This window comes from Pinus tabuliformis, chromosome Q (assembly GCF_031772625.1).
Source record: "Pinus tabuliformis cultivar Carrire ecotype Pingquan chromosome Q, CPIR1, whole genome shotgun sequence".
In the NCBI taxonomy this organism is placed as follows: Eukaryota; Viridiplantae; Streptophyta; class Pinopsida; order Pinales; family Pinaceae; genus Pinus; species Pinus tabuliformis.
This window is the reverse complement of record NC_142296.1, coordinates 280,556,288-280,580,875: the sequence shown is the minus strand read 5'-3', so window position 1 is coordinate 280,580,875 and position 24,588 is coordinate 280,556,288. Positions and strand designations below refer to the sequence as shown.

The following is a 24,588-nucleotide window of genomic DNA, read 5'->3' as shown; positions in this document are numbered from 1 at the left end:
TGAATTAGGGTTTTGATTATTAGCATTGTTGGGTTCATCTCTTGAATGTTGTTTAGTTGATTTTGCTAAATAGTTTTGTGGTTGAAGATATGGATCATTGTACTCTCTTTATTGAAACATTCAATGACAATCTAATAAGAAGAATTTGAAAGGGCTTTCCCCCTTGTGGGGTTTTGCCCTAGTCTCCGACCAATCTTGGTGTCTCTATGTGTGAATGTTTTTCTTCTATTGTTTCTTTATGTTTCGCTGCATTGTTGATGACGTTGTTCTTTCTACATTATCGCATATGATGTAATGATGTTATAATATTGTGGGGTGAATTAAATATGTAAAATAATGAAATGCAATTATCTAAAGCAAAGAACAATATAGCCCTAAGAAAAATTAACAAAATGAAGTCAAGGTAACATAGATAAGAGAGGGCTAATTCTTGCATGATCGCTTGCTTCAGGAGACCTAGCTCTGCATCCGCTGCGCTCGAGTCCTGCCTCGGTCCTGTGGCCGCCTCAGTGGCTCCCAGTGCAGATCCTCTGCGCGGTGTCTCTCTACCTTTCTGACGCTCCCTCCCCGAGTTATCCCTCCAACCGGTGCGGTGCCCCTTTATTCCTCTGGGTTGGATCGAAGACTATGAGCGCTGAAGCCTGGGCAATGAGACCCCGCCCGAGCTAAACCGCCGGTGAAATGGAACCGTCATCGCCTCACCGTCCTGATGCAGAGGCGTTCATAAAGTTGCTGGAATCTCTCCCAAAGAAGAAAGCAACTGAAGCCGCGAAGTTTGTCAAGCATCTAGATGACATTCCTGAGATTGAGCTCCCTCCTGAGGGGCCGATTCAGGTCGCCCTCTCATTGGCAGAGAGAGCTTTGGTCGGACAATTCACTGGACTCTGGCCCTCCCCCAAAACCACGGAGAGCTGGGTAGCAAGGAATTGGGCACCACTGATCAACAGCAGAGTCACATCATACTTTCTAGGGAAGGGTTTCTTCCTCCTTGAATTCGCTGAAAAGGAGGATAAGGAACTGATATTCCGTAATGGACCCTATTTCATGGGTCCTCAAGGGCTGTATCTCAACAAGTGGACGCCTGACTTTGATCCAGCAGTCGACGTTCCCACAGCCATCCCAGTGTGGGTTAGATTGCCCAATCTGCCAATGCATTGTTGGAATTGGGAGTCCCTCAAACACATTGGGAATACATTGGGCAAGTTTATAGATCGAGCCAACAGCAAAGATCAGTTCGACTGCGCTTGAATCTGCGTCGAAGTGGATCTTGAGGTGGGCTTGCCTGAGGCAATAAAGATAAAGGTTGGAAATTGGGTGCATCTCCAAAAGCTGGATTATGCGCAGCTTCCGTTCAAGTGCAGAAAGTGCCATGTCTATGGACACTTTGCTCGAGGCTGCCCAAAGAATAGTGAAGGGGAGAAAAACAAGGAGGAAGGATGGACACAGGTCAAAAGGACCAAAACCGCTCATAAAAACCCTAGAACCGGAAATAAAAATGGCAAAGCTCCCCAGACAGGCCCTAGGGCTCAAGCTTCCCCCATGGAAGAACAAGGAAATAAATACACGCTGTTAAGTTCAGCAACAGAAGACCCTCAAGAAATAGAGATCCAGAATGAAGTATCGCCCCACATGGAGGTCCCCTCGGGATCAAAGCAAGCTGAACCTAACCCAGACAAGCAAAAAGAGATACCCACAAAAGAGGCTGAGGACGAGCAAGGATCGGAGGACTCAGAAGAGGAAGGTGAAATAGGGGATTCACACACTTCGACTAGAAGATCATTGAGAGGCCGAAAATCAGCTCGCGAGAAAAGAGAACAGGAGACTTATAAAGATAAACTACAAGGAAGCCAACCAACCCTCGAGAAACTCTTCGCAAAAACTCCGAAGATGACCGGAAACCAATATCAGAGCTCTAAAGAAGCTCCCCACTCAAAAATCAAGTGATGAAGATCGTCTCCTGGAACTGTAGGGGTATGGGGAGCAGAACAAAAGAAGAAGCCGTCAAAAGCCTGATAAGAACTGAATCTCCTGATATACTCCTCATCCAGGAGACTAAAATGGAGGATAAGTCCTTCCTCCATACAGTCAGAAATCTGTGGAAAAGAAGTGAAGGGCAAGCTGTTTCAGCCCGTGGTGCGTCAGGAGGACTAGGCACCCTTTGGAATGCAAATAAATTTTCAAAGATCAAAGATGTCGCCAACACCCATTGGCTGCTCTCCAAGCTGCAACACTTGGATTCAAATAAGACCTTCTGCCTCTTCAATGTGTATGTTCCAACCAGCGCAGGTGAGAAAAAGAGTTGTTGGGATTCCATCAGAGATATGGCAGATTTGGAAGATTTAAAGAATGTCATCATCGCAGGGGACCTTAATCTAATCCTCTCTCTGGCTGAAAAGCATGGAGGAAGCGTTGTAAGGGATCCGGCACGAGAATGGGTTGAGGACCTGCTTCAGGACTGGGACCTGATTGACATAAAACCTTCGTCGGGCAAATATACCTGGTCCAACAAAAGACTCGGTCCGGGACACATCGCTGCAAGGTTAGATCGCTTTCTTGTTCGAAGTTCTTTTCTTCTCCTTGGATTAGATTCTAGAATGCATATTCTTTCATGCAGTGTATTTGATCACAGACCCATCAAGCTCGATCTACTGGCACACACGAATCAAGGCCCCATCCCATTTAAATTCAGTCCCCTCTGGGTTAAAGAACAGACCTTCATGCAACTAGTAAAAGATACTTGGAAGCAACCAGTCAACGGTTTTGCCTTCTTTGTATGGGAGGAAAAGCTCAGGAGAGTGAAAGTTGCTTTGAAATCTTGGGTCAAATCCCTACCTAACCCAGCAGTGGAAAGGAAAAAGATTCAAGAATGCCTTGAGATTCACCATATGAAGTCGGAAAATGAAGAAATCACAAAAGAAACCCTAGATAAGGAAGCCGAGCTACAAGGAAAATTTCTCAAGGCTAGTCTGGCCGAGGAAGAGTACTGGAGGATTAAATCCCGTAGGCTTTGGCTCAAGGCTGGAGATAGAAACTCCTCCTTCTTCCACAAGCAAGCCCAAGCCCGAAAAAGTTTCAACTCCATCTCAAAAATCAAGGAAGAGAATATAAGTCACAAAGACATGCAAAGCATAAAAAACGCTGCCTACCTCCATTTCAAAAAGTTGTATAATGAAGAAGAGGGACAGGGGTTTGCATTAAATTCAGTGGACGAGGTACCTTCTCTGATCACTACCAGAAAGAAGCAGTTTTTGGAAGCAGAAGTCACCAGCAATGAAATAAAAATCGCTCTCTTTGCAATGGAGCCAGATAAGGCCCTGGGGCCGGATGGCTTCACAGCTAGATTCTTGCAGAACTGCTGGCAGATAGTGGAAAAAGACTTATGCAAAATGGTGAGGAAATCTCAAGCATGTCAGAAAATTGGGGGAAGCACCAACTCAGCTTTCCTAGCCCTCATTCCTAAGGAAAAAGGTGCCAACTCTTTCTCCAGATTTCGCCCTATCTCCCTCTGCAATATAGGCCATAAGTTGATAACAAAAGTGATTGCAAACAGATTAAAAACCATTCTTCCTAACATCATCCCCGAGAATCAGGGAGGCTTCATCCAGGGTAGGCAGATTGTTGACAACTTTATTCTGGTCCAAGAGGCGATTCATTCAAGCCTGAATCAGAAAGAGAAAGGAATGGTTATTAAACTAGACCTTGAAAGTGCCTTTGACAGGGTAAGACATAGATTCCTGTTCGAGGTCCTCCACAAATTTGGCTTTGGACCCAAATTCATCAATTGGATCAAAGCTTGTATCAGTGAGCCCTGGATTGCCCCTTTGGTAAATGGGAGGACAACTAACTTTTTTAAAGACACTAGAGGGCTGAGACAAGGGTGCCCCCTCTCCCCCTTGCTCTTCGTCCTCCAAGCTTCTGTCCTAAGTTTCCTTCTAATCAAAAAGCAGAATGACCAAGAAATAATGGAACTGAGCATTGCAAGAGGCATAAAAAATATAAATCATGCCCTATTTGCGGATGACTCTCTCCTGCTGGGTGTTGCCTCCTTGACCACGGCTAATCATTTCAAAGAAGTGCTGGATGTTTACTGTGAAGGCTCAGGAAGCAGAATTAACAAAGGCAAATGTCACATCTACTGTTGGAATTCTTCTGCCAGATTTCTCCAAGCTATCTCCAACTGCTTTGGTTTTGCAGCCTCCACTTCTTGGACCTCTTTCAAATATTTGGGGCTCCCTGTATTCCAAAAAAGGGCCCTCAGCAAAGATTGGATGCCGTTATTGGAAAAATTCAAGCTTAAAATTCACAACTGGGGCTTCAATTGGCTCAATCTGGCTGGCAAGACAGTGCTGGTCAAAGCTGTCTTGAACAACCTTCCCATTTACCAATCTGCAGTCATGATGGCACCTGTAGGTATTATGAGAAAAATGGAGGATTATATCAGGAACTTCTTCTGGAAAGGCGGAAAAGCTAATGAGAAAAAAATTCCCCTTATAAACTGGGACACAGTTTCCCTGCCCAGAATAGAAGGCGGCCTCAATTTCAAGAATTTCAACAGGCAAAACATAGCTTTGGGCGCAAAGCTTCTGTGGAGGATAATTGCTCCAAAGCCGGGTTGGGCTCAGGTTGCGATGTGGAGAAAATATTTCGATGGACAGAGAACCCGCTGCCTTAACAAACCCAAACCAAAAATCGGAATGTCGGTTCACAAATTGTGCATCAAAGCGGCCCCCTTGATCAATCTCCACGCGTACTGGATTCCTGGAAACAGTAAGCACATCAAAATTTTGGATGACCGCATCATCGATAGTGAGCCCCTCTCTAAAGATCGCTCACTGCTTATGTTGAGAGAATGGATGGACAGAGCGGGCCTTAAAACGCTGTGGGATATTTCTCAATGGGAAAATGGCAAGGGAATTATATTGTAGACCCTCCCTTGACTATTAGCTTAAAATGTTTTACTGTCTTTTATTGGAGCAGTTTGTTTGCTTATGTAAATCAGGAAAGATAGAGAAGAGCAATCGTATGACAGTCCAAAGAAATCGCAGACTCACTAGGGGGGAAACCATCTGGTTCCTATCCGAAGAGAAAAATGAGTTCTGCCTATTTATTGTAACCTGAAATGAGGCATTTCTGCCGAGAATTAATACAACAAACTAACCGTTTCTGTAAAAAAAAACATAGATAAGAGAGGGCAAGCGCATGAAAATGTAAGGCAATAAGGGTTGCTACACATGCCACAAATCAACCTTGTTGATGTTTGTAGCTCGGGAAGGTACTTCTACACAGGCCTAAGTGTCTAAGCGTGTAGAAGTCGCCCAAAGTTTCCTTAGAACACTTACTCAAGTCCAAGCAAGTTGCTAATGAAACTTAGCCTAACTTAGGAAAAGCATATAATTATTATGTTGGCTTATTGAGCTAAAGAAACAATAGAAAAATAAAGTAAATTACATTAATGATTATATTTTTATCTCAACCCTTGATCTCAAGTGAGGTGAGATCTAATCTCAGTCATCAATCACTTTGGAAATTAGGGTTAGGGATTTAGCTCAATGATAATTTAAAAAAACATGGCTCACATGAGGGAGAAGACACACCACACAATAGCACACGATTGAGAGAGGCATCTTAGTGAGGAGTGTGATATTCTAGTGTGTTGGGTCCGAGGGAGTGCAGAAGGAGAGCCCGGAGATCCAGATCAGCGAAGGGGATCGAACACCAATCTAGATCCTGATCTATTGGATCAAATTCAAGGAAATTTTGTAATCTGTAATCTTTCTCAGTTGGGCCATTTTCCCAAGATGAGAACCCATGTAAGTTCTAAAGTTAATGAAGAACTATGATTGGGTAGATATGTTGTGTCATCGCGATTGAGACCAGTATATTTTGCTTCCACTAAATTTATTGCGTTAATGAACCTAGTTGTGAAATTAATCAGTAGATCTATAATTTGCTATGAATTAGGTGTCGGGTGCTACGTTTGCAGTAAAACTAACAAGCTTTAACTTGTTGAAATACTGAAAATTGTTAGTGGAAAGCTAGACATGTTATTTAAAATGTTGTATGAAGGTGATGGCATATAATGTTAACATCAATTGGGTTTATTAGGTGTAATCTTATGTAATCTTAACATGACAACAACAACCATAAGAGGGATTGTCTCCTCAAATTACATTGTCCAAATGAAACATGGTTCATCATAAGGCCTTCATAACTACATAAAGAGATTTGATCCCTCTCAGTGCTTGGTAGTCAAGAGTTAAGATGGATCTAGGTTGTTTTAATTTCCCCCTTTATATAGCCTATATTCCACATGAATACCATGGGTTCTCATAAACCTGGAGCTCAAAAACCACTGGTAATTTGACCAAGTCAAGTTTACCTTATTATTTTAGTTTTAAGTTATTTTTATTTTAACGCAGCATTATTTTTGTTTTTATTTTTATTTTATTTTGACCAAATAAAAATGTTTACAGGACATTACATTACATTATGTTACAACATCTCTACTATACTGCGACGAAGAGCACCTCTCGGCGCAATCAACACATGAAAACTAAATTACACACATAAAAGCCTCATGTAAACAAATAAATTATATCTCAATCTTCCATAAGGCTCTACATGATGTACAAATGAAGTTCAAGGAGAGAACTCCTTAATCCCCAAACTTCAAAGCCTCAACAACCATTGCAATGAAGAGAAAGCTCCTCTTTATAAAGGGAGTCTCTTCTCTCATACAATTAAAGAGATCATTTTTAACTAACTCAATGACAAGTTAAAGAAATAATGAAAAAAATCGAGTAGTAAGATTCCTCCTCGATCCAAGGTTGTCCATGTCACAATATGTAGACACAAGAGAGGGTGTATAACTAAAAATAGGCACGATAACTAGGTCAACATCCAAAAGGTTCTATTATCCCTCATTTCGATAGGATTACATATAGGCATTTCTTCACTTTGCACAACACCATTATAAGCCCAAGGATGCAAGTTAAGGCATTGTAGGCCATATGAGTTTTGTATTGAGGTGTCTTAAAGCTATTATGTTCAGCCATAGTCAGTGCCTTTGGTTCCCACTCTTAGCTTCTTTTGTCCACGATAAGATTAGAAGATTTGAAGTGGATCACATTGGGACTCATGGTTTATGGAAGCATTTGGTTATGTAAGAGTGATCGCAGTTCTAGGGGCCAATCCAACACATGTTGTGTGCACTTATCTTACCACATGGTCATGTGTCACAGAGTCTATATGCAACCTTGGTTTTGGTGAAATATTTATCAAACAATTCTCAATATAGCAGTTTCACAGTTCTCAGCAGTTCACGTCTCTCGAGGCAGTGCACATTTCCCAATGCATTTGGTCCCAAAAATCAAAAAGTCGCCTTGGTCTAAGATTGCTCAGAATAAAATCTAGATGCCACACCACATGCAAATTTTTGCAAAAAATGAAGGCATCACTTAGAAAATGGAATTCAAAGGTTATCCAATGACACATGGAGTTCTAGGTGGCAAAATAGGGTCAAATTTATATTTATGTCAAAAGTTATCTACAAAATTGGTCAAACAAAATCTTGGTGCAAAATCCTCAAATTCTCTAGGGCATTGGAGATCTGCATTCCATACATGATGAGGTCCTCACTAGATGCCACATGGGGGGTCAAAAGGGATGTGTAGAGGTGACACAGTTGTTGGGGCTAGTGGAACATTGGAGATGGATAAAAATTCCAAGGCTAGTCAAGCTTTCAAGTAAAAAAGAGCAAAGGCGTTGAAGAATGGGCCTCATGGACCAAGCCGAGCCCCCTTTTACTAGCCATTTGAGGTAAAAACGTGGAATGTTGAGTAATTTATGGGGGTCAAAGGACCATTGGACCTCTTACGGACAAAACTATAGCCATTGCAAAGTCAAGTCACCCTCCTTTCCACCAAATCGAGCTTCTTTGGACCAAATCGAGCCAAGCAAAGAAAGTCAAGCCACATCATCTAGTTGTTGGCTCATCTTGAGTTGGATGTTGAGCATTCTCGGGCTACTTTTCTTCATTTCTTGCCTTTTCAAAGTCAAATCAAAGGGAACATTGCACTCTAAAGAGTCAATCAAGCCAAGTAGAACTCTTCATGTGGACAATCATTATAGTAAATATATTTCATCTTGAATTTACTTAATCTCCAAGTTGTGGATGACAAGTGAAAAAGATTGTCCAACTATCTGTAAAAAAGAAAGTATAAACGCTAGTCCCTCCTCTCATTCCCATTAAACTATGAAATCAAATGCCATAATAGAACTTTCATCTGAAAACATTTTGTGTACAAATGATGGGTTAATTTTTTCTATTCCATTTTTTCTTAGCTCTTGTTGTACTTGTTCTTAATACGATAGACACGAGTAAATCCCAGTTACATAACAATTGGATGGACGATCCACTGATGGGCTACATAGTCACGTGGAGGGTGCAACCAAGGCAATGGTATTCCTTGTAAACTCGTTGGAGGTTGGAGATATTAGAACCAATGGTTGGACAAACCCTTGTTGGCGGTATCCTCAAATAGTTGAAGATCTCATCCTATCCCATTATCGACCCAAAGATCAAAGACACTTCACTAGAAGTCACTCCTACTTGAAATTGGGAACTTGCGGAACTATCTTAGACAAAGGCAGGAGTGATACAGTCTTCTTGACTCCAAGCCCATCTCATTGTTCAAAGTGCAAGGCCAACTTAAGAATGGTTGTGATTCGCAACCCGACACTTGAAAGGTAATATTGGGCCAAGGTAAACATATCAACAACCAGCCTATTCTACAAAATTCAAAACCTTTTATTTTCCTATTTTATAAAAATAAAAATAAAAATATTTACCAGCTTCCACTTTTTTGAACTTTGATCTCAAAATTAGTTGGTTAAACATTGGGGTTTTCAGCCATAATTTGAAATTTTATCCAAATGATAGATATACCTTATTTTGGGCTTTCAAACACACATATTTCACGAGGTATATCGAGTTTGTTTTGCAGAGCTGTGTTAATTTACAGTAATACATACTTTAGATACAACAAATTTCAAGGTACAAGGGCCATTTCCAAGTAAGTATACATCATCTAAACCCTTGGAATAGCTTCCAAATTTGTGTCTCAAGTATATATCATTATTGTGAGACAATTTAGAGTTTACTCCAGCAACTAGTAGGTTAATTTATAAGTTGGAATAGATTTTTTGGTTTTCACCCAGTGAGCATTTGACCCCTAGAACTCTGCAACAAGTTTCCAGCTTGTTGGAAACGCAGATTTGTTGCAAATCTGAATCTTAGTAGGAGTCCACTTGATTTATTATTGTTGTCCTAGTTTCCCCCACCCCTCTATTATCAATCTAGTATATATATTAAAAACACTTTTGGATGGCCCTAAAAAAGGATTTACTTTGTTGCTTTCTGCATTTTTTTCATATCTACAGGCATAGGAAAGCAAGCAGAAAAGCACAGAGCAGCCCCTTACCAAAGGTACACTTCAAGAATAACTTATATATTTGGTAAGTATATTAAATGCTCTCTTTTGAGCTGTTTACATGATTAATATCTCTAGTTTAAAGTAAGTTTCCTTGCTAGTTTGCATTATTTTTTTGTATAATATCATTTCCAGATCAACTAAATAAGAAAGAATTAACTCCTCTCTTCAACCATGATCCCATTTAAGGCACTAATATACTAATTGTTGGTTGAAGCATCTCACACAGGGAATCCTCCCATCGCCATTCAGGTAGGAGTTGGGCTTAAAGAGTGGAGACTCATGCCAAGGTGACAATCACACTTGTATTCTGTATGCCATCTTAGCAGCATGTAGGGACCTTGGCAAACCTAATAGTTTGGGTGGTAACAAGACCACAAAGAATTCACCCTGCATGATAAATGCATGCAAAATATAATTAAATAATCTTCAACACAGGAGGAAGTGCTCAAAAGGTCCACCTCGAAGAGCTCACAAGATGCACCCTCCAAGGTGCAAGAGAGATAAAATAATAAAATAGTCTCCTAGGATAATGCTCCATGACGAACCTCCAAAAATAGCCAGCAGTTCACATCCAATCCACGTGTGTATCCCAAGACAACCCACTCGAGGGATGAATGTGCAAGGTGCCAAGTAGACGAAGCATTCCATAAGAAATGAAGTAGCAAAACCCAAAAATAGCCAGTGGACTATCTCCAACAAGACAACTCCAAGGAGATGGGGGTGAAATAGGGTTTCGACCATGACAAAACTCCAAGAAATAATAAAATACATACCTCCATAAATGGTAACAAGTGTCTCCACAAGTGCACCCTCCAATGATATGCTCAAATAGTAAGATTACCAATCAAATGCATGTGATGTGGTAGGTGTGGCCCTCCAAATATGCAACACACCTCTCAATAAAAGTCCTACATAAAAACTTCAAATAGAATAACATTTATATGCCAAGTCAAAGGATTGAGCGAGCTCTTGAATGAAGTCAAAAGATGGCAATTGTAGCTGAAATATCCATTCAATGAAGATGAGAGAGCACGTAGGAGATGTACACCATAGAAAACTATGTTGCATAGCTACCTCAACCACCCAACAAATAATAAAATATCCCCATGTGAAGTGTTCCCTAGAAAAGAGTGCCAAAAGTGGTTAGAACTTACCGATATTCATGCCAAAATCATGTGTTGTCTTCCAATATCATAAATTGATCCCGCAAAATCATTTGCACAAGAGAAAGTGTTCCCTAGGAGAATGTGCCAACCTCTCTAACAATAAAATAATCATGAATACCTCGAAAATTTTGTCGAAGAGAGGAGCATTCCATAGTATAACCTCGAATAACCCTCAAATCACCCCTCCAAGCGTGAACAGCAACCAAGTGAAGTAAGGCACTCAAGCTATTAACCTTCAAGGTAATTAAATTGATTAATTTAACCATTGAATAGTTAAATGAACCTCAACATGTGTGCACAAAGGTTAATGCTGAAATAAAACACCAAGTGATTAGATCAACATGGTCATGTGTGCCAACTTGCAGGGGGGGGGGGAGGCGTGTGCTCCAACAAGCGTTGTACAATGGAAATAAGATCTATCTTCTATCAAAGACCACCATGATAAAAACAACACAACAATATAGAAGCTCCGCCTAGGTTTGAACCTAGGACATACCACCAAAGGACTGTAGTATGAAATTATGAATAATACCTCATCAAACCTAAGGAAAAGGCTTGATCGTCAAAGATGTATGTAATACCCCTCACTCTAACTCAAACTTAAGAGGAAAAGTACATTAATGATGATATTGGCATCATCAAACATATTCCACCAATGCGATGTCTAGCAAAAGTTACAAATGTTAAGTCATATCACCTAAGGAAATTACACCCAAGGCAAAGTACAAAGAGAATAGAAATGTTAGTACCTACAAGTTTCTCATCTCTTCTTACATGTTTTTCTTATCAAAAAATTCAAATTGCAAAGAGTCATCACCTCCATGAGGGACTTGGAGATATAGGTTTTCATGGTTATTTATTTCAATAACTACTTGTATTTTACCATCATTTTCAAATTCCACTTCAACTATCCTATCCCTGAGATCTACAACAATGGATTGCAACAAGTTGTTCTCAAAGTCAACCCTCTCCCATCTTCGTAAAATCGATTTGACCTAGGCTGCCAAAATAGGGGGGAGGGCAAGCAAAGATGGGCCAAGGTCAAGGAAGGGTATATGAGATGAAAAGGGGTTGCGCATGTCACAAACAGGAAAATGTAATGGAACACAATGAAGGGAGGGTAAGTGGCATGAGACATTGTCAAGGAGAGTGTCCAAGATAGCAAAAGGCCAAGGGAATGTGAACAAGACAAGACATGGTCATGGGATGGCAAACCAACTATACAAGGTCAGTACATGTGTTAAAATTGGCAACTAGGGCCAAACTCCATGTGGGTCATCTTATTAATGGAAGCTGATATTTTTCTTGGATCCCTCTCATCGAGAGGTGTAGGATTGATCTAAAGATCATCTGATTCCGATAAGTATTCATGGAGATATGAATTTATTTGTGTTATAGGACAATTCGTCAAGGTCGGCCAACAACCAAATAAACCCTACTTGTGCTCAACGTTTTAAGTATAAATAGAGGTGGCCTTCAAGTCATTTCAACACACTTGGAATCACTTCCTCTCTATTTGTCTTTGGGTTTTATAGAAGGAGAGATCCTAAGGGATAACGTTGCCCTAATCTAAAGGGCAGAAGCCAGAACTATTGGGAACTGCTGGAACAGCTGGGAAAGTTGACGCAGAGGGCAGAAGCCAGAACTGTCGGGAATTGCCGAGAACAACCGGAACTGCCAGGAACAGCCGAAACTGCCGGGAACTATCGAAACTGCCGGAACTGTCGGGAAAGCTGACGCAGAGGGCAAAAGCCGGAACTGTCGAAACTGTCGGGAACGCTGACATAGAGGGCAGAGGCCGGAACTGTGGGAACAACCGAAACTGTCGGGAACTGCCGGAACAGTCGACGCAGAGGGCAGAAGCCGGAACTACCAAGAACAGACAGAACTGTCGGGAAAGCTGACGTAGAGGGCAAAAGCCGAAACTGCCGGGAAAGCTGACGCAGAGAGTAAAAAAGGCTGAAGCAGTCCCTAGAGGCTGACACTCAAGTTTTTTGTGGGGCAGATTGGAGCTAAGGAGCTTCCAAAGGGTTTATCCGGGGTTTCAGCCACAGCATCTATCTCCAAAGGAGAGCAGCATGCAAGGGACAACTAACTAACATTGGGACAGTTGTATGGTACATAGCAGCAAGTACAGCAAGCATGCAAGGGACAGCAAACTAATATTGGGATAACAGCATGATACTTGGTGCAGCAAGCATGTATTGGTACAGTTAGCATGCAAGGGATAGCTAGCATGCAACAACAAGCATGCTAAGGACAACAAGCATGCTAGGGACAACAAGTAAGCAAGGTGCAGCAAGCACATAGGTCAGTATGGCAACATGGTGCAGCAATGGCACATAATGCAGTACAGTGATGGGTACAGTCATGATTAATGAAGCGTGATGATACGCAGGATAGTGATGATGGGTGCAGCGCAGTGAGGTGTAGCATGATGACGAAATTCAGCACAACAATCGTTGAAGGAGTCACCTTGGAGAATCAGTTGAAGCAACGTGTCTTCAACTGATCTCATGTATCATTTTCTTAGAGATGATCTATGCTCTTATCTAGATAAGTCAAAGTGTTGACTTTTGTTGTAAACACACTATCTCTCTCTCTACTGAACTATTGAAGAACATATAAGAAGAATTGATCAAGGGTTTCCCCACATTGGGGTTTGTCCCTGGCTAACGCCACATCTTGTGTCCTCTTGTCTTGGCTTGTCTTTTGCGATTTATGTTTATGTTCTATCTACAGTTTACTTTAATGTTGATGTGACTGCTAATCTGGAAAAGATATTGAGCTAACTGTGAAAATTGAAATAAATTGCTCTAAGCATAGAACATACCTAAAAGTAACAACATGACATGTAATCCGGGCTAGGGTTGCAAGAGGGCAGGGAAGTCAAGTCAAGGCCATGGGAGGGTAGGGTATTTGAGTCGAGGCCAATAGAAGGCGTGGGATTTAAGATAAGGCCATTGGAGCGCAAGGAATCCGAGACAAAGCCAAGGGAGAAAGCGGGATCGAGATAGGGATAAAGGAAGACACGAGGGTGTTGGAATGGGGTCAAGATATGCTAAGATGGTTGTCATGGGGACCTTGTTGTTGATTTGTGGTAGCATCAGATGTGCTCTAGCCATGAAAATTGGCGGAGAGGCTAAAGCACATGAAATCTCCAAAACCTAGAAATCATTTTGGGAAATTCCATCCGGATAAGGAGTTATTAAAATAATTAATATTTTTAATGGGTTCCTAAGTCTAAACTTAGAAAAATAAAATTATTAATGGGTATTTACTATTAATAAATATAAGGATGAGAAGCTTCTAAGAGACGAGGATCGAGTCTATTTTAATCTTAGTTGTTGATTAAGGATTTAATCTCGGTCGTCGATTCATATACAGAAAAAGTATAAGAGAAGACTTGAGGGTCATTTGGAGATACACTAGCAGATACTCAGTATCCCAAGGAAAATCGATTTCTTCAGAGAGAGGGGGTGATTAGCAGCAGTCAAGAAGATCAGAAGAGGTGACGCAAGGACTCTAAGAGACAGCGCAAAGGGAAACGCAGATCATAGAGACGCAGTGGATGACGCAGTGAAGGACAAAGCAGTGCAGAGCCAAGCAGAATGACGCAAGGCTGACGCAGTAGGGAAAGGAAGTCCTCCAGGGTGTCAGAAAGTCTCGGAGAAAAGTCTCAGGTGTTTTCTCCCAGTGTCTATGCAAAATTTTTCTGTAAAAGCGATTGTTATTGAAGATTAATAAAACCCTCCTCTACTACACCGATTTTCCCGCATTGGGTTTTCTGGGGACAATTGTCCAAAAATAATTGTTTTGATGTGTTTGATTCTTGTGCATATATTTATTTTTGTATAAAGGTGTGATATCTGCAGTCTAATTTATTTTAATATTTATTGAAGGAATTTCGTAAATAACTTATTGGATAATAAGTAGGTAAAATAAATCAGTTGTGGCAGTAATAGAATTTCTGTTTAGAAATTTTCACTTGGTATCAGAGGAAAGATTCAGAGACAGGAAGGGAAAATCAATTATAGGTCAAGATCATGGAGCAGAAGCATCCACGGCAGGAAACTCGTGTAGATTTTCAAAATATTGCATAAGAGATAGAAATTTGGATTTCTTTATGCTAGCTTCCAGATTGGAAGAAGAAGTTGCTTGCGTAGCAAGCTCTGCATCATCACGGGTATGGTATATAGACAGTGGAGCCTCCTAGCATATGACAGGAATCCAGGAATGTTTCTCAGATTATCAAGAGGAAAGAATGAATTTTCAAATCACCATGGGGAATAAGGCAAAGTGTACTCCAGTAGGGAAGGGTACTATAGTTTTGCAAACAGAAATAGGAGAACGATTCTGAGCTACCAATGTGCTGCATGTGGCAGGACTGGGGATGAACTTACTTTCTGTATCTCAACTTCAAAGCAAGGGCTATGACGTTTTCTTCATTAAGGAGAAAGTATACATCAAACACCCGAGTTGAAAAAAGAAGGTACAGATCGGAATCAGAAGTAACAGGTTGTACAAGTTGCGGCTAGAATCACCAATGGCACTAATAAAAAGTAATGGAGACAAGGATTTGAATGAACTATGGCACAGAAGGATGGGACATTTGCACCATGGGGCTCTGAGAATTCTCAGGAAAACTGTAACAGGACTTCCAAATCTTAGTACAAAATGAGATGATGTACGCAGAGGGTGTGCTCTGGGCAATTATGCCAAAGTAGTGTTTCCTAGAAGTAAAAATAGGGCCAAGAGTGTACTAGGATTGATACACTCAGATATCTGCGGACCGATGTCCACAAAAGCTCTTAGTGGTGCCGAATACTTCGTCACCTTCATCGATGACCATTCCAGGAAGACTTGGATCTATTTTCTGAAAACCAAGGATGAGGTTTTCTGTTGATTCAAAGAGTTCAAGGCTCTAGTGGAGAATCTGACAAGAAAGAAAATAAAAGTGTTGTGCTCAGACAATGGTGGAGAGTATGTCAACAAGGACTTAGCCGATTTTTGTGCTAGGGAGGGCATCAAAAGAGAGTGGACAGCTCCCTACAATCCGAAGCAAAATGGAGTAGACCAGGGTTTTGAACTTGCATTTGTCGTGAGTCAACTTGATTCATTTCCTAATTTGCATACCCTTTGTCCTGAGCACCTGAATCCTCAAGTCGAGGTGCGAAGCATTTCTAAAATAGGCACCATCAAGATATGCCAAAATTGCTGTGGGCAGAAGCATGTAGCACGACAGTCTATGTCCAGAATAGAACTCCTCATAAGGCATTGGGCAAGATTACTCTAGAGCAGGTCTTCACCAGGAAGACACCTGAAGTTAGTCATTTCAGGCTATTTGGGAGTTTAGCATATTGTCTTATACCCGAGGAGAAGAGGAAGAAGTTAGATCAAACTGCAAAGAAAACATATCTTGTGGGATATAGCGAGAATGTTAAGGCATATAGAATCTATATCCCAAGGAGCAAGAAGGTAGTAGTTGGAAGAGATGTGAAGTTCATGGAAGATAGGGCCTTCAGAAAATCTCAAGAAATGCCTTCCGAGGAGCAATCAAAAGATGAGTCGTTGGTCAAACCACTTCAACCAGCGAAAGCCAATACCAGAAATTCTCCTTCAGAACAAGAGGAATCACAGGAAGAGGAAGAGCTAATAGATGCACCTACTACCAGAGGAAGAACGAGCCAGGAACTCCGACAGATTCTACGAGATGCAGAAGATTTCATTGGTGCACCCAGGAACAGTAAAAGGGAGCGAAGACAACCAGATAGATATCAGGCCTTAGTAGCTCAGGTTGGGGAACCTTCTAGTTTTCAGGAGGCTGCTCAACATCAAGTTTGGATGGATGCGATGGTGGAGGAATACAGCTCTATAATGGTGAATGATGTCTGGGAAGTAGTGCCTAGGCCTCAGGACAGATCAGTGGTAGGTTCGAGATGGATCTACAAGATCAAATACGCTGCAGATGGCAATGTGGAAAAATACAAAGCCAGGTTTGTGGCTAAGGGGTATGCTCAGAAGGAAGGAATAGACTACGAAGAGACCTTCGCTCCAGTAACCAGGTATACATCTATTAGAACAGTGATATCTCTTACAGCACAGATGGTATGGGAGATTCATCAGATGGATGTCAAAACGGCATTCTTGAACGGGGTGATAGAAGAGGAAGTATACATTGAACAGCCAAAAGGCTTTGAGACACGTGAGAATAAATCTCATGTATGCAGATTGAAGAAAGCCTTGTATGGGCTCAAATGGGCACCTAGAGCATGGTATGGTCGAATTGATGGCTACATGCAAAAGATGGGGCTCGTCAAGAGTGATGCAGATCCTAATCTCTATTATCCAGTTGTAGAGAATGATTCTATAGTCCTAGTATTATATGTGGATGATCTCTTCCTGACAGGATCATCTAGGCTCATCGAGGACTTCAAGAAGAATCTAGCCACAGATTTTGACATGAAGGATTTGGGACAGATGCATTATTTCCTGGGGTTGGAAGTGAGGCAGCGGAAGGGTGAGATCTTCCTTGGACAAGGGAGATATGCTACAGAAATCCTAAAAAGATTCAGGATGCAAGACTATAGGCCTATGGCTACTCCAATGATCACCAACTGGAAAAAAATTGATGCATCAGAAGACAAAGATGTTGATCCCACCTTATACAAGCAGCTCATAGGGTCCATGATGTATCTAGTCAATACCAGGCCAGACATTTGTTATGCTGTCAACACCCTGAGTCAGTTCATGGTGGAACCTACGAGGGCGCATTGGGCAGCAGCCAAACATGTCCTCAGATATATATAGGGAACAGTTGAGTATGGACTATTCTACACCAAATGTAATGATATCAAACTAAGTGGGTTTACTGATGCAGATTGGGCTGAAAGTTCAGTAGATCGGAAAAGTACCTCTGGGTACTGTTTCAACATTAGATCGGGGATGACCTCCTGGCAGTAGGAAACAGAAATTTGTAGCTCTGAGCTCAACTGAAGAAGAATATATAGCCGCTAGCACAACTTTGTGCAAAGCCATATGGCTTAGAAAATTGCTTGTGAACCTATTCAAAAGAAGGATGGAAGCGACCAAGATCATGTGTGATAATCAAAGTTGCATCAAGCTCTCTGAGAATCCAGTATTTCATGATCGATCGAAGCACATTGATATTCGATGTCACTTTGTCAAAGACTGTGTCCAACGAGGAGTTGTATAGTTGAGCTACACTCCTATAGGAGAACAGGTGGCAGACATCCTTACCAAGGCCCTTGGAAGAACAAAGTTCGTTTATTTTAAGGAGAAGATGGGGATGGTAAAGAATCCATTTCAGTAGCAAAAATGGATAAGTGTCAGGTGTTGCAGTGCTATGGGCAGCATGATGCAGCGTTTGAGAGAGTTGCAGTGCAGATGCAGTGTTGGGAGGAAGGACCACCAGCAACACGGATGCAGAGGGAGCTACAGTACAGATGTAGCAATGGCAGTGGCAGAGCCATGGGCAGCAGTACAAGAGGCAACAGTGCAGAGGATGTAGGGCAACAGGCTCAGCATCAGCACAGGTATCAGTGCGAAAGGATCAGTGTGATGTTCAATAGTGGAGCATTACTAGAGCACATTCCTCACTAAGAAGGAGTGTTGATTTGTTGCAGCATCAAATGTGCTCTAGCCATGAAAACTGGTGGAGAGGCTAAAGCACATGAGATCTCCAAAACCCATAAATCGTTTTGGGAAATTCCATCCAGATAAAGAGTTATTAAAATAATTAATATTTTTAATGGGTTCCTAAGTTTAAACTTAGGAAAATAAAAATATTAATGAATATTAATAAAGATAAGGATGAGAAGCTTCTAAGAGACAAGGATCAAGTCTATTTTAACCTTATCCATTGATTAGGGATTTAATCTCGGTCGTTGATTCATCAACAGGAAAAGTATAAGAGAAGACTTGAGGGTCATTTGGAGATACACCAACAAATACTCAGTATCCCAAGGAAAATCGATTTCTTCAGAGAGAGGGAAAATCGATTTCAGAGGGAGAGTTGCAAGGTGGAGGAAGAGGGGGTAATTAGCAGCAGTCAAGAAGATCAAAAGAGGTGATGCAGGGACTCTGAGAGACAGTACAGAGGGAGACGCAGATCATAGAGACGCAGTGGATGACGCAGTGAAGGATAGAGCAGCGCAAAGCCAAGCAAAATGACATAGGGCTGACGCAGTAGGGAAAGGAAGTCCTCCAAGGTGTCATAAAGTCTCGGAGAAAAGTCTCAGGTGTTTTCTCCCAATGTCTATGCAAAAAATTTCTGTAAAAGCGATTGTTGTTGAAGATTAATAAAACCCTCCTTTGTTGCACCGGTTTTCCCGCATTGGGTTTTCCGGGGACAATTGTCCAAAAATAATTGTGTTGATGTGTTTGATTCTTGTGCATGTATTTATTTCTGTATAATGGTGTGATATCTGCAGTACAATTTATTTTAATATTTACTTAAGGAATTTCGTAAATAAATTATTGGATAATAAGTAGGTAAAATAAATTAGTTGTTGCAGTAATAGAATTCCTGTTTAGAAATTTTCACACTTGCCTTACAAAGAGGATTAAGTATTCATTAAGATGGGGCAAGAGGAAGCTCTCAAGACAAAACAAGGATCTCAGGAGCATTGTCCTCATTAAATGCCAAACAATACAAGTGGTGAGAAATTTGGGGGACCTAATATTATGCAATCAATCATCTTCGTGTGAAAAAGTTAAAGAAGGAAAGTGGTGGGACAGGGATAAATAATGTATTCAACTTTTAAGCCGCTAACAAAGCCCAAGGATAGAACCACTAGAGAAAAAGGGAAGCTCTCAAAAATTCAATATGATGCAAGTAAGGGGGCAGGGTTCCAAGTTGTAATCTTTTTTCTATGACAAATCTAGCAAGCAAGAAACATAGAGGGCAAGGTTAAAGGACAACCAAGTCATCATTTTCATGTTCATGTTGTGTGAATGTTCAACAACCATGAAGTTCAAAAAAAAAAACAGTGCAAAACGATGTGAAAAAAAGAGATAAAATCCAACATTAAGTTTGAGGAAATGTATATGCTACATTCAAATTTAATCCAAATTTAAGAAGGTTTATTTAATTTTAATCGTCAACTTTTGAACTTAATTGACTTTAACAAATTTCAAATTTAATCAAATTTTGAAGTCAAACTTAATGAATCTATTTACCTACCCATGAGATTCACTGCATTTCAAAAATCAAGGGTTAAAACGTAAAATCAAAGAATCCAATGACTTAGTTAGACAATAAAGCAGTAAGCTCAAAATTATGAGAACTTGTAGTTATCATTTTGCTCTTAACTTTTTAGATTTTTTCTTATTGTTTTTTTCCAAGGAAAATTTTTGGGCATTGGGGACAGTATGGCGAAATAATTGGCGCCCTTCTCAACCTGAAGAAAAGAGAGAGATTGTTGGTACTTGGCCAGCCCACAGTGTATACTCACTCAAGAGCGCAACATAGTTACTCTATTCCAATGTTTAAACATGTCAACTTACAAGACTGGAACCTAAGTGGGGAGGATCACAGCAATTCCTCCCAACCACCTAGGATAAACCCAATTGACTTTGCTTTTTGTTTTATTCTAGCTATAGCTCTATTGTAATTTTTAGCTTTTCACTTTTAGTTTTTCTTCTTTAAGCTTTCTTTCTTTTCATATAATATAAATATAAAGTTTAAACTTAATACAACATCAGCAAGTTGAATTAACATATCGTTTAGAAGTCGCTGCTGCTAATTTTTTCTGAAAAGATAATACACACCTGACTTGCGAATTATTGAAAACTGTCAAAATCAGCAAAATTTCCAGCAAATTAATTGTTTTATGATTTTAATTCACCAATGAATTGAAAAGTTTTGCAACACTGGTTTTGACTACATATATGCAGAATTAACATGGAGGTTCTATTGCGTTTCTATTATGTTATCTAATTCTCCTAATCCTGAAATTTGAATTCAGAGCTAAAAGTTTATCACTCTTTAGATTTCTCAGTTAATGATTTCCAAATTAATGACAATTTAATCTTCTTAGTTACTCTTGAACTGGTATTCAAAGTCCAAGCACGTTAGGGTGTGCCCAGACCTTGATTTTCATTGAAAACTCACCCATATATTTGAAACGAAGTAGTAATAAATTGAAAAAACAAAATAGTTAACAGTGTTAGTACTGGAGTGAGAGAGGATGCAATCACATCAACCCAAGGAATTGTATCCCAAAACCAACTTCTAAATTGAGGAGCTGCTGTCACATCAACCCAAGAACTTGCATCCCTATGCCACCATCTCGATTGGCAAAAGCTTTTGCTGTGGGTAATGCTTTCTAAATCATTTGTGAGGGTGGAGGATGCTATCACATCAAACTGAACTCTTGAATGCCAAAGCCAGCTTCTGGACTAGCAAAACTTCTGCAGCAGATAATGCCTTAGGAATCATTGTGAGGGTAAAGGATATTATCACATCAACCTATCCAGATTGGCAGAGATTTTGTGACGTTGATATCTTATAAATCATTTCTGAGAGTGGAGGATGCTAGGACGCTATCAATCAACTCAAGGATTTGTATCTCAGTATCCGCATCTGCATTGGCAAAACTTTTGCTCTGGGTAATGCCATAGACATCATTTGGGGGGACGGAAGATGCCATCGCAACAACCCAAGACTTGCATCTCAATACCAACGCCTGGCTTGGCAAAGGTTTTGCTGTGGACAATGTAAATCATTTGTGAGGATGGAGGGTGTTACCGTATCGACCCAAGGACTTGCATCCCAACACCAGCATATAGATTGGCAAAGCTTTTGTTGTAGCTAATGTCTTAGAAATCATTTATGAGGGCGGAGTATGTTATCACATCAACACAAGGATTTGCATCCCCACGCCAGCGATTGAATTGGGAAACATTTTGCTGCACATAATGCGTTAGAAATCATATGTCAGGGTGGAATCTAGATTGATAGAGCTTTTGCTGCAAGTAATACCTTTAAAAACAATTGTGAAGGTATAGGATTCTATCACAACAACTTGAGGACTTGCACCCCAAAGCCAACATCTGGATTTGTAAAACTTTTGCTGTCAATACTGCCTTATAAATCATTTGTGCAGGTGGTGGAAAGACCCCCATCCACACAACTTCACCCTCACCCGTTTCACAAGTTCACAGTGTAATCTCACACCCTCGTCCTCGTGAATTTGTCTGGGGTCGAGAGTGCAGGTCTGTTATATATTCATATAGGGAAGTAATAATGCGTAACACCAATGTTAATACTGGAAGAAACCTACACCCAAAGGCAGCTTCCCTATTGGCAAAGCTTTTGGTGCAGCAATGCCTAATCAAACATCTTTCCCTTTTTAGATGTGTGGGATTATTCACAACACAATCAGAATCACACTTATTTGGACTGTAATAATGTGAAAGGGACACTTGCGTGACACAAAATACCAATATTTGAAATATGCCAGGGCAGTAAGACAGCTTTCAACATAGATAACACACGCAAGCCTTAGTTTCACAGAGAAAAAGCACAATGTACAAGAATTGAAGCTACGCACCAGACTCCTCTTCAAATTTTCCACGAACTCCGCCGGCTTGATATTGTCGAAAAACTCGGAAGCCGACTTCCCATACGCGGCCCTCTTATCCAAATCCTTCAGGCCATCCTTCAAGGCCTTGAGAGGCTCCCACTCCTTCAAAGGCATCTCCGCCCCGCCATCCCACCGGGGGGGTGATTCTCGAGCTCTCACCCTCCGCCTGAAATTGACCCTCCCCTGCCCTTCATTTTGCAAGTAAAAACCCTCGTCATCCACCAACTGTGCATTGCGGAAGGCCTTCTTGATTAGAGACAAGTCTATGGAAGAAGAAGCTGCCCATCTGTTCAGAATCCCGCCGTAATGCTGACCGGCGAGCTCCGGCGTCGACGAAACGCGGCGGAGCTCCGTGAACTTGGGCTTCAATTTCTTGAAAATCTCCAAATCCTGGATGGAGCCAGATGGACTCCCAGACCCATTGATTCTCATCCTGCTGCTGCCCGTGTTGAGTAGATTCTCCCACTCTCTGTCAAAAGAATTCGCCAGAGAATTGGCTCTGGCTCTCATCAATTTCAGGTCCGCATTGGCACTGTTTCGCACCTCGCGCCATCCCTTGGAAATGAAGGAGAAAGCCTTCTCGGCATGAACGGAATGCGAAGAAGAAGAAGAAGCAGAGGCAGAAGCAGGAGAACACTCTGATCCCAAACGCGCCATTGCTCACTGCGACTATAATTCCATCAGCTCTTCGAATTCCGTTCCATATTAATACTCACTATCCCCCGCCATTCAGCTCGAAAGTTCATGTCTCTCGGCCGTTCAAGCCACGTCGCCTGCCAGCTCGGACAATCCCATCGGGCCGATCTGATTTATACGACAAGATGGTGATGGCGCCGTGAATTTTACCGAGATGCCAAGGATATTCCTGGCTCGCTGGACATTCGAGAATGGTACGTCATTGCCACGTGTCCTAAAAACACGCATATTCTTTTGCATTTTTGAAATTCTTCGAGTCCCTTCCACATTTTACACGAATTTCCATTCAACCGAGTATTTCCGGGTTTTTCGTGGAGGACCCTGCCCCTTTGAATCCAACAGTCTGATTTGGACTCTTCCACTTTTTTAAGGCCACGTGTTCGGTTCGAATCCCTTTAAGCATCTAACCCGGTAACGTTATTTTCATTCTTCTTTCATCAAAAATCCTTTCATGAATATTTTATGGAACATAACAGGTTTTCGGTTCGAATCTCTTTAAATTCTTAACCAATTAGGTTGAATCACAGGTATGGTCTGTTATTTTCATTGATCTGATGCACTCAATCTTGTTATTTTCAATCATCTCTGTAACTTGGATTTAGTGAGCCTTAATGGATGGCTTTGTGTCAATCTTGACTTATGTATTCCGAATCAATCACAGGATTTGATTTTGTCAAAATATTTTATGAAGATGGGACATCAATGTAAAGAGAGTGCAAACCAACTGTACAAGGCTGCCATTAAAGACAAAACTGTGCAAGTTACCACTGGTAACTGTTCTTCACATGGTTTATGGATCCTTTTTTCCTGTTTTTTTCTTCAACTAGTTTGTGCATCTTTTTTCCCTGTTTTTTTCTATTTTCAGATTTTGGGTTGCCTTTCTTTGAACATGGGAGCGTCACATCTCCATAGTAGTTTTCAGAGTTTTCGTGGCGAGTTTGAATTTGGCTTCTCTTTCCTGTCGTGATTATTTAGTGCCGTGGGCAAAAGGATGAACTGAATTCATTAAACCATGATATTAGTTTTTTATTTTTTTATTTTTTATTTTGTTATTAAATATTAATGTTGGTTAATATTTCGGATTAATCACATTGTTAAAATTCAATAGATTTTTTAAATTAATTAATATAGTTTATTCTCAAAGCAAAATGAGAAATTCATTAATCAAAAATTTATTAATCAAAAAGAATAAATTATAAAAATACATTATTATCAAAGAGTTAATTGTTAAAAATTAATTGTTAGTGAATTAATTAATAAATAAATAAAACAATTATTTAAAAATTAATAATAAACACTAACATAACTATGATGATTAAATATTTAATATATAATTAAAAGATAATTAATATAAAAAACCAAGGTTTCCGATGATTTCTGGAATTTCGAGGCAAAATCACCTTTGACAAAAAAAAAAAAGAAGAAAGAAAAAATATTAAATTATTAAAATTCCCGTGCCACAATACCATATATTTTAAAATTACCATGCCACAGTGCCATATATTTTAAAATGATTTACCAAGCTACTTCACATCCCTCGAAGGATTCCGTGCCACAATACCAAAGATTTTAAGATTGTCAAATTATTTCCCAAGCTTTGTCAATCCAAAAGACAATCGGTGT

At 40.5% G+C, this 24,588-nt stretch overlaps 1 protein-coding gene across 5 annotated transcripts in view; it reads right to left on the bottom strand.

The window, feature by feature from the left end:
- LOC149219323 (digalactosyldiacylglycerol synthase 1, chloroplastic-like) overlaps positions 1–22,980 on the bottom strand; it is a 133,495-nt gene extending 110,515 nt beyond the window's left edge. For 4 of the 5 annotated variants that reach the window (XM_089384344.1, XM_089384347.1, XM_089384346.1 and 1 more), the window contains exon 1: positions 22,237–22,980. In XM_089384344.1, the coding sequence (XP_089240470.1) occupies positions 22,237–22,926 (690 nt within the window). In that variant the 5' untranslated portion in view covers positions 22,927–22,980. The remainder of the gene's footprint in view (positions 1–22,236) is intronic. The other variant, XM_089384345.1, reaches the window with a different exon arrangement.
- Between the last annotated feature and the right edge of the window lie 1,608 nt (positions 22,981–24,588).